General features: G+C 33.5%; 1 protein-coding gene across 2 annotated transcripts; it reads left to right on the top strand.

Annotated features, from left to right (window-relative positions):
* Nucleotides 1–5,376: 5,376 nt before the first annotated feature.
* LOC137806340 (ACT domain-containing protein ACR4) lies at nt 5,377–9,758 on the top strand. 2 transcript variants are annotated; one of them, XM_068606388.1, is made up of 8 exons: nt 5,377–6,067; nt 6,864–6,948; nt 7,079–7,124; nt 7,276–7,390; nt 7,498–7,565; nt 7,651–8,241; nt 8,372–8,476; nt 9,110–9,758. In XM_068606388.1, the coding sequence occupies exons 1-8, from the start codon at nt 6,064–6,066 to the stop codon at nt 9,449–9,451; spliced, it is 1,356 nt and encodes a 451-aa protein (XP_068462489.1). In that variant the 5' UTR covers nt 5,377–6,063; the 3' UTR covers nt 9,452–9,758. The 2 variants fall into 2 exon arrangements, with proteins under 2 accessions (XP_068462489.1, XP_068462490.1); XM_068606389.1 differs by lacking the exon at nt 5,377–6,067 and adding an exon at nt 6,087–6,722.
* The last annotated feature ends 1,423 nt before the right edge of the window (nt 9,759–11,181 follow it).

The following is an 11,181-nucleotide window of genomic DNA, read 5'->3' on the forward strand; positions in this document are numbered from 1 at the left end:
CCACTGGGTAGAATTAGCTACACATCTTCTAACATCTTTTATTCTCCCAATTGATTACAAGTCACTCAATGATGTTTTCCTCTCAATCTTGCACACTAGGGTTTATCCTCTAGCTCCCTATTTAACCTAATTTACTAAGGTTAGGTGACTTCCTGCGTCGCGCTGATGGGCTTATTGATAAAAACATAAAATTAGCCCAATTAATTTGACTTATTATCGCTCAAGCGAGGTGTAGCTCGCTCAAGTGAGAAAGGCGTTGATTTTTGAAAAATTCATTGGAGCATTCTCACTCAAGCTAGAATGAGCTTGTTTGAGCGAGAAACTCCGCTGTTGAGTTTCACTTTTTTGCTCTTTTTATGCGTTCCGCGCCTTTCAACTTTCTTATTTTAAGTTATCTTATTCTCTTTAGCCCAATCATCTTCATTCTTCCCTAAAAACTTGAAATTAACACCAAATTTGGAAATAAAATGCTCTTATTCAAATAAAGATCATAAAATATGTAAAAATGTATAAATTCATAAATTAAGGATTATTTTATATATAAATTAGCAATTAATACTCATAAGTGCCTATATTTTAATATGAAATATTACTAAAATTAGGCACTTATCAATTTAGGCTAGGTTGTAGTTGAAATTGGAGAAACTTTTTATTATGAATAACATTTGTAGTACATTTTTATTGAAGAAACAATGTTTGGTATTCATATGAAGGATGGTATGTTGCTGAAGGATTATGTTGATAAGATGAAGCTAACATATATGGATGTGTAGGTGCAAGATGAAGATCTTGCGATCATTTTGTTAGTAAGTTTTATCTCATAATTCCATAATTTTGTAAATAATTTAGTTTTCAACAAGAATTTATCACACTACAAGATGTTAAGACCTACCTTTATGCTAAAGAGCTTTCACACAAGGCTTCCGAGAATGGTGACAAAGTTAGAGCCTTTGGATTGATTGTGTACATTGCTTCCAAGGGGCAAACTAAAAATGAATTAAGAAGAAGGGAAAACTTGATCCAAGAAAGATTTTCCTAAGTGACAAAACAAAGATTCTTCAACTACTACTATCCAAAATGATTCAAGGCACAAGGCTGAATTAGTGTAAGCTATAGGAGAACAATTGAGTTGTATTGAGCAGTGGGTTCCAGACTTTGGTTGCTTTTCCATATGTTCAGAATTGGAATTGGTTATCGACATATGTGGAATGTTCTAACAATAATTTTCTAATAGGTAACAATTCACCTTGCAAGATTGTTGGCACTGGATACATACAAAATCAAATTCATGATTGAGTAAAAAGGACATTTTCCAATTTTCTTCATTTTTAATTTGAAGAAAAATATGATTTTAGTGGGTGCACTGGATGCTAGAGGTTTTTCATGTAATGTTAAAGGTGGAGTGATGCATATCTTTTGGAAGAATTATGACAATGCATTAAAATAGAAAAGTTAACTTAGAGATCTTGTAGGGGTCCACTCTGATAGACTTAACTTTATTTATCTCTTAGTATGCATCCATTAATTCTCTATGACTTTTACGAATAGGTCACATGAGTATGAAATAAATAGAAATATTGTGCAAGATCGGGTTACTTGGTAACCATCAACTGGAAGCTCAATGTTTTTTTTAGCATCGTGTCGATGGTAAGAAACATAAATATTCATTTTCGAAGGAAATGCATACAACGAAAGTCACGTTGGACTATGTCTATTATGACTGTAGTTGTCATTCAATAGTTTCATCACCAGGAAGTGCATAACATGTTTTGTCCATAATTGATTATTACATGAGGATGACTTGGATATTCATAAAGAAGTAGAAATCTAAAGCTTTCAATCACTTCAAGCATTAGACAACACTCATGTATAACCAAAGTAGTAGATGTTGACATTGAAGATTCAAACAAGTTTGAATGACTTTATTTGATGCTCCCAATCACTTGGATATAATGATGGATGTGTGGTAAAGTTGATATTGTAGTTAATCTTGTGTTGAGTTGTAATTCTTAGGATTAAGGTTTGTTAAGACGCTAGACGGCCCAGAACTAGCTAGACGATCTGATACCTATTAGACGGTCTCATGATAAGAGAGTCTATGAGTTTTGATTATAACAAACACTATAAGAAATATTAAAAGATGTAACAAAGCACACTCATGTGCAGAATAAAGTAAAGACACATAAGACAGTCTATTAAGATGTAAATATGTTAATAAATCCTTTAAGTGTTTTTGTGTTAATAAAATAATGGTCAAAACATAAAGCATTGATGCATTAGATAATCCAACTATGCATAAATGCGCCAAACGGTCTCAAAGCACAAGAAAAGCTTAACGAAACAATGTTAATGCTCACGCTAGACGGTCATTAGAACTTATATGTGGCCCACAATCACTTTGTTTTTTATGCATTAGACAGTTTAATGCATTAAGAAATGTTTATACTTGATTTCTATGATCTTAGATTGTTTTCTGACATTGCTTTAATGTTTTCAAACTTTTTTTTAATGATTTTAATTCATATTAATCAAAGTTTTCAAATTAGATAACTAAGTTAATAAGTTTGGGAAGTTTTCAATTTTGTGATCATAAAATATAGCATCCCAAAAACCTCATTATGGAGTGTCTTAATGATCTTTGAATGGAATATATTTTCTATAATGATTATAAAGTGTTTCAATTACTTATATGCAATAAAGATTAAAATTTAGTCAGTATTAGAAAGTCTTCGAGTTAACAATATTTAAATTGGAAAGTCTTCGAGTGAACAATATCAAATCAGAAGTTTCCTATTTGAGCGTTTAATTACAAAAAGATGAAGTGCAAAACGAGATTTGTGCACGAACAAGCTTCAATGTTTAATTATCTCTGAATTTGAAAAGAGTTTAAAGTTCAAACTGTACGATATTATTTGGTTAAGACGCTCAAATATTATCAAAATTGAAGTTTTCTTTTCAAGTGTTTAATACGAGAAATATGATGAACAACACAAAGCTATGGAAATTCAAGTACAAATGATTCAAAGCCTCGACAATAAATTTTTTACAGATAAAGAAACATTTCAAAATATCAAATATATGTTTAAGACACACAAATTGCATCAAAGCCAAAATTGTCTTATAAAGTGTCTACTATATAAAGAAAGAACAACAACGCATATTTGAACAAATATTTTAGCCAACTGGACTTAAAGCTTTAATGTACACATTTGAGCAAGGAAGGAAACATGTCAAATTGTCTCACATGTTTAAGACACATAAAGAATGATTCAGATCAGGAGTTTTCGAAAGGAGATTTTAAAGAATATATGAAATGTAGATTGCAAGCCTAAAACAATCTCACTCTAAAAGCTATATATATAAAGACCTAGAAGCCAAAGAAGAAAGACACCGAACAATGATGCATAAACGATATACAAGTTTGTGTGAGTTTTGCTTTGTACATATTATATCTGCTTCGTAGAGCATCTAGTGAGTTGGGTTGTGTATTAAACCTTGTAAATGTTTCACTTTGTGAAGTATAAAATGTGAGCTTAGACTATTTTTTTCTATTCTATACTCTGTTAAACACTACCTATTTTTTGCTTGTATATCGCGATATGAGTCCAGGCTCCATTCAATCTCCCTTTTGCAGCCAACCGCACCTTAAAAAATTGTTTTTAAAAGCTTACACATGATTTTACTTGTTTTAATGAAAGTACATAAATTTTAATTTTTTAATTTTGTTTTAACAAGTTAAAGTGTTCATAAATTTATAGTATTCACAACCATAATCATTTTAAATAACTAAACTAAGTTTTCAATTGGTTAAAATTCTGAAACTTATGTTCAAAAATCAAATTCTCATTTCTTCAACTGATTAAAATACGAATCAATCGATTAAAAACATTATAGAAGTCAATTACAATGACTTTAATCAATCGAATTACAAATTTAATCAATTATAGAACTCATTTCACACTATTTCATTCGATTGAGACAAATTTTAAACTTGTTGGAAATATTAGTTCGACAAATTTGGTTTCTATCTTTTGAGATCCGTAAGAGAACTTGAAAAAGCTTTTTCAGATACATTTTTTTACTCATTGAAACCCTTCTTTGAAAAAAATAGATATTTCTTGGAACTCTCTTTCATATATTTCCTATATTTCAAGATTCAAGTGTTCATTCTTGTTAGAAAACCACCTAGCTTTGCTTCATAGGAATATAATCTTTGTACTTCATTGTTGAGGTGATTTTGTTCTAATTTGATTTTTGTTGTTGTTCTTTGGTAGGATTGTAAAGAGAGTTTTGTTATGATAAGGCTTCACACAAGATTGCAAGACATCTTGTTGGGTTCAAGATCTTGTTGTGTTTTATTTCTTATTTTTCTTATGGGGTTCTTGTAAAAAAAATTAAATTAATGGATTGCCTTAATTACAGGATTAAGTAATTGGATGTTGTTCTCTTGTGGGGATGAACCGATATAATTGTTGATTTTATTTTATTTTCCTTATCTCTTATAACTCATATATGAATTGTATTCATATTTGATAGTTATGCAAGATTAAATAACACTGAAAATAGTACTTCTTATTGTCAATTTTTTAAAATTGTCCATTTATTCAAATTTAATCTTCATTCATTTGTAAAAACTTTCTAATTTCTTTAAAATTTGAATTCATCCCTTTTGAACTCAGTCTATTTTGCTGACAATAGAAGGGTGAAGTGACAAAAGATGACTAATGTGTTGGATTTTTTTTATCTTTATACAATTTGACCAATTTTGTTTTAGAGATTAAGATATTGCAATACAACAAATATATTTTTTTGTGCTTTAAAGCATTTTCATATGTTAGATCATCCGATAGGAGGTTCATTCTTGTAGTTAGAGTAAACCAAATCCCCTTTGTTCTCACATCAAGTTCTCCTATATTGCATTCTTAGGGATAAATATCTACATTTGAGTTAAGTGATAAGAATATTTATAATTATTTTTGGATTTTTCTTCTAAATAATATAACACTTTGTTGTGTAATTGTTAAGATATCATGTAATTTGGAACTTATTGAGATATTATATTACGTGTTTTGTAACTTAATAACTTTACGGTATCCCTAAGAGAATTATTGATGTATTAAAAAGAAGATGCTTACCCATTATAATTAAAATAATTTTTTGAATGATGTGAAACTTTTACATATACATTAAAACAATTCAAAAAAATATTTATAATAATTCCTAATCAATTAATTTTGTAAAAAATTACATATACAAAAAAAATTATTCTCTTCTAAATAACCTCATGAAGTAGATTTTTTTTAAGAAATTAGAACTCAAACCAAACAGTTACACAAATTAAATCCACTATTTATTTATTCATTCATTCTTAGCGTCACACATGTTCATTCAACCTTCCGTGCACTCTAGCAGGATCCCCTTCCTCTCACTCATTTTCCTTCAAAGAAAGCCGGTCTTGCTAACGTGCACCGGGGCTCCTTTACTTCCCTCTACCATTTTTGGCGAAATAATATAAAAAAGTTTGTCGACACATAGTACTGTTTTTCAATAGTAACAGAAACGGGTAAGAGAAAGAGAGAGAAGGTGACAGACAGAGAGAAGGAAAGAAAAAAAAAAAAGAAAAAAAGAAAGAGAGTTTGCGATTTTTTTGGGTACTTTTCGGAATTGCAGGTTTTGGAGCATCGTGTCGGGGAGGTTCTGATTTTATAAGAGGGGTGTTTTTTTTTTTCATTTTTCTGGTTAATAATTTTTTATGTCGGAAAAAAAATACTATTATTTTACTGTTATCACAATTTATAATTACTTAAATTACTTTTTCTTTCCAAAGTTATAGAGAGAAGCTTGAAGGTGCGTGTGTGTGTGAGATCCCTGTAGGGTGTTCATATTATTATATTCATATAAACAAGCTCATATTTTTGCGTATTATTATTATATATATGTACTGTTTGTTGCTTCGTACCAACAACACATTCGCAGAGCCACTTTGTTTGCAAGAGAGAGAATCTACGAAATTTTGGTGTGGTGTGGTGTTGTGTGGCAGATCACGAATCCTCAGAAACTGCAATGGGTAGGTCGTGTTCGTGGTCTTTTTTTTTTTTCCTTTTGATTTGTTATGGGATTCTCGTGCTTTGTTCTTGGAATCTTGTTTCTTGGTTTTGGGCATTCTGAAGTTTTGTTCTTTTTTGTTTTTGTTTCCCTCCCTTTTTTGCTTTCTGGGTTTTGTGAATCTCTATGTTTGTTTTGGGGGAGAGGAATTGTGTCTGCAATTGGGTGGCAAGATATGTTGTGTGTTTTCTCTTCTGTAAGTGAAATTTTAAGGCTTTCGGTCTAAATAATCATTTAGTTCAACTCTGTTGATTTTGGGTGTGTATTTGCTTCTTATTCTTCTTCTTCTTTGTTTCCATAATCTACTAGCTTTCTCTCTCTCTGGCTATGAGGTGTCTGTGGTGGATTATTGTTCACATGGTTTCATTGGCCTATTGGGTTCTGTTTTGTGATTCCTTCTTTTAGCATATTAACAGCTAATCATACAGCACGAGGCTTATTCGTACCAAACGACTTTTGTGGGTTCTGGTTTTCTTCATTACTCGGTTATTCTTTTGTGTTTATTCATCTCTTTACCACTGGCCACTCTCTTTTACCCACCTCAGCCTCTTGTCCCCAGCTCTTATATTCTTTCTCTCTCTCACACACTGTTCTGTGTTTTAGTATTTTGCAAAGAGGTTTTTTACATCATTGTCTTCTCTCTCTCTCTCTCTCTGTATATATTTATTTACTTGGTCTTGCTTTTGATTCTCATTGGCTATGGGGGTTCTGTTATTGCCATGTTTTGTCCTCTGATTGGTTTGTTTTCTCTCTCATAGCTTTTATGTCGGAGGTCAACATGAGCTTCTCTCACTACATGGATGATGAATACGAGAAACTCTTCCGGAGAATGAACCCTCCCAGGTACCAATTTTCACTTCCCATTTGATGAAAGAAAATAAGTCTTCGACTTCGGAAAAAGAAGGGAAGGGAAAAGAGAATTTAAACGATTCTGTCCTCACATATTTGTCCACTTGTTGTCTTGTCTTGTCAGGGTTGTAATCGATAATGAAGCCTGCAAGAATGCCACTGTTATAAGGGTATGCCTATGCCTATTTCTCCTTTTTAAATGTTTTTCTAGTTCTTCTTCCCTTTCTGGACTGCAATTCATGCTTCTATGATTGAAGAACCTTTGCCTAGTTTGATAACACTTTCTTTAAAGGGATGTTGAAAGTGAATTTAATTTTGCAGGTTGATAGTGCAAACAAGCATGGAATACTTCTTGAAGTTGTACAGATCCTTACTGATCTAAACCTCATCATAACCAAGGCTTACATATCTTCTGATGGTGGATGGTTCATGGATGGTAATGATTTTCTCTGATATTCATTAAATTTCTATTACAAAATACATTGTTTATCATTAGTTTTGGACGAGGGTTGAAAAATCGAGTAATTTATTTTATTGTACCAGCTTTTAATGTTACTGGACAAGATGGAAACAAGGTTACTGATGAAGCCATTTTGGATTACATTAGAAAGGTGGGTGTCTCATTTGTGTTCTTTATCTCCTCTGCTTTTATGTAACAACCACTGACCATGTGTTTGGTGGCATTTGTGTTTTTAGTCTCTTGGTCCCGAATCTTGTGTTACTTCTCCCATTAGATCTGTTGGGGTTGAGCAAACAATGGACCACACAGTAATTGAGCTTATGGGAAGTGATAGGCCAGGATTGCTTTCCGAAGTCAGTGCTGTTTTGACCAACCTCAAGTGCAATATAGTGAATGCAGAGGTGTGGACTCACAACACCCGGGCAGCAGCTGTAATGCACGTGACAGATGAAGAGACCGGATCTGCTATCACTGACCCTAAGAGGCTCTCTATAGTCAAGGAACTTCTATGCAATGTGCTTGGCGGTGGCAACAAGAAGAGGGGAGCTAAAACTGTTGTCACAGATGAAGTCACACACACTGAGAGAAGGCTTCACCAAATGATGTTTGCTGATAGGGATTATGAACGAGATAGTGATGACGCCTTTGATGAGAAGCAAAGGCCAAATGTGAATGTTGTGAATTGGTCTGACAATAATTATTCAGTGGTAACAATTCAGTGTAAGGACAGGCCAAAGCTTCTCTTCGACACAGTTTGTACTTTGACAGACATGGAGTATGTGGTTTTTCATGCAAAAATCGATGCCGAGGGGCCAGAAGCATATCAGGTATATCAGATTTACTACTTTGTTCTGAACAAACACACATGGACACTGACGTGCGATTCCATTTGTTGCTTGGTGCTAGATGTTGGTCTTTTAAGGACATTGGCTTAATATTTTGTGGTTGCTTGTTCAGGAATATTTCATCAAGCATATTGACGGGTCCCCTATGAAATCAGATGCAGAAAGGCAAAGAGTGATACAATGTCTTGCAGCTGCAATTGAGAGAAGAGTTTCGGACGTGAGTGGCTTAATGTTACTGAAAAGCTTTCTTGATTTATATTTCCGTATGGAATTCATACAGCCATGCTTTTCATTGTTGTGCTTGCCTGTGAGGCCTTATTTTGTCTGTGCAGTTATTTATTCTTAATCTTCTCCCAAACTTTAAGCTGAACTGTGACCCTTTGTGTTTTTTATATCATGTGATTAGTAGTGGTCCAAGATTAGTTGAAATGCAGTTGGTGGACTTTGACTACAGTTGTTATGTTCCACTGCCAAATTGAGTTTCTTATTGAGGGGTGAAATAGACTTGTTCAACTAAATTTCTTTTTCATTTGGTTAATAGGCAGGCTAACTTGAATATTAGTCACATTATTCTTGGCTCCACAAGAACCTAAGTAAAATTTGAGGAAACAAACAGTACCCTTTCATGCATTTTATATTAGTGATTGGTATCCTTTGCTCTTTAATTTCTCCTTAATTTTCATTCTTTTGTCAAGAAATCATCTGGACCGCAAATAGTCTTTTCTTATATACTTTATACAATTGCCAGTTAGGTATCTTTGGTTTGGTTCTTCACCCACCCTCTTTCTTGTTGGTCTCCTATTCTTTCATATGACTATTAATTTGTTTTTTTTCTTCTTCCTAATTTCAGGGTTTGAAGCTAGAACTCTGCACCACCGACAGAGTCGGACTTCTATCTGATGTCACGCGTATCTTCAGAGAGAATAGCCTCACAGTTACAAGGGCAGAAGTGTCCACGAAAGGAGGCAAAGCTGTTAACACTTTCTATGTTCGTGGGGCATCTGGTTTCCCTGTTGATTTGAAGACCATAGAATCCATTAGGCAAACAATAGGCAACACAATCCTTAAAGTAAAGGGTAGCCCTTCAGAGATGAAATCTGTTCCTCAGGATTCTCCCTCCAGATCCCTGTTTAGTGGTCTTTTCAAGTCCAGATCTTTTGTGAACTTTGGCTTGGTTAAGTCTTATTCTTGAGAAAGCCACCACACATGCCCATCTTTTCTTGTACAGTGAAAGAGGTGAAAGATGCAAAGGGCTAACTAGGAAGTGTGACACGACTTTAGTTTAGTGAAGTAGGAACACCATCATATCACACGCTAGAGAAAGTGGCTTGTAAATTCTCTACCCCTTCTCCCTTATGTTTTTCCACTGTGGAATCCAATCACTTGGCTGAGTGATGAAAGCAAAGAAAACCTTAGTTGTGTAACCTTGAAACAATTAGTTTCAAGCACATCATTTGTATATATTCATTCATTTTGCAGCAGCAGTTTTAATCCTCTCATCTTCCTTGTCTCCTACTTTTGTCTGCTTACTTACTATTTCTTCCATTTAATCGTGCCTTTTTTAATATGCTTCCTTTACTTAAAGTTTGATAAATATGATTTAAAATTTGTTGCAACAAATTATTGGTGTGAGCAAGTAGCTTTTGAATCACAAGTTTTCAAAATAAAGTATAATGACCTGAATTTCGTCATAAAGAAAATAATTTTGCAAATCTTTCTTCACAAGCCACGGGTCTGGGAGAATCATACCTCCACATCATTGGCTGCAGTGGGTCTAATCTCTGATAATCTCAGCCATAATCTTTTTGTCCAAGTTTTGACTAAAATAATCTGAAATATCACCATCATCCTTTAAACCCTTTGGTCCTATTTGGTGTGGAAGATTGAGTTTGACGCAAATCCTTGAAAGATATGATAGAATTAGAACATAAAAAAAGAATGAAAAAGGAGGTGACATGGGAAATCACAGTGAAACACGCCTTGAGTTGCGTCAGAATTGAGCAAAGTTAGATATGGCATGTATGTAGTTAAATCTTTTTGTTGCCCCTCCATTATTAACGTGAGAAATTTCCATGCCATAGCTATGTGCTCATTCCATGTCTTACTGGACAGGAAATTCAGTGGCGGCTAACTTTGTGCATAGTGTTGGCTAGCAGATATTGAAGTTTATGCCAAATTTAAATGCCAATTTATTTTGCATCGCTGTATGATTGAGACTTGCACTATTATGGGTTGGGTTAGGCTTCTTCAAAAATACGTATCTTTTGTGACGTTGAACTTTTTCCCTCAATTATCATACAAAAACCCTTTGAACTCACTATAATGGTCAATCCAATTAGGGAGGATTATGATTTAGAAATCAAAAACTTTCTGCTGCTTTAATAATATAACCTATTTTTGTCCTCATCAAGAACTTTCCCACCATGCTATTTGCTCCATTTGAAATGGTCCACTACAAAACACTTCTTGCCCAATCCACACCCATTTGAATATTCCTTTTGACCAAACAGTGTCTGAGACCAGTGGTTTGGCCTTTCAAAAGAACCACACACCAGTGAAAATGCCCTGTGAACAAAATGTGTGTAAAAGGAAGAAAAAGCAGATGAAACAAAGACATTTTCTTTTCTTTCTTTCTTTCTTTCTTTGGTTTATACTATTTTATTTATTTATTTATGCTATTTTTAATATCACACTTCCAAGAATTGTGACCTGCACATCGTTATCCCAAGAGAGGGTAACAGTTACACGGGGTTCTGCCACGTGGCTTCTTGCTCCTTTAGAATGAGTAATGAAGATAGATAAGCTTCAAATAAAGTAAGACCAGAAACAGTTCTCTTAAAAGATGAACAATTTGTGCATCTTTTAGTAGATTATTATTATAATTTTTTGCATGGTTCCAAGAACTTTAAGAAATACTATTCA

This window comes from Phaseolus vulgaris, chromosome 3, assembly GCF_000499845.2.
Source record: "Phaseolus vulgaris cultivar G19833 chromosome 3, P. vulgaris v2.0, whole genome shotgun sequence".
NCBI lineage: Eukaryota > Viridiplantae > Streptophyta > Magnoliopsida > Fabales > Fabaceae > Phaseolus > Phaseolus vulgaris.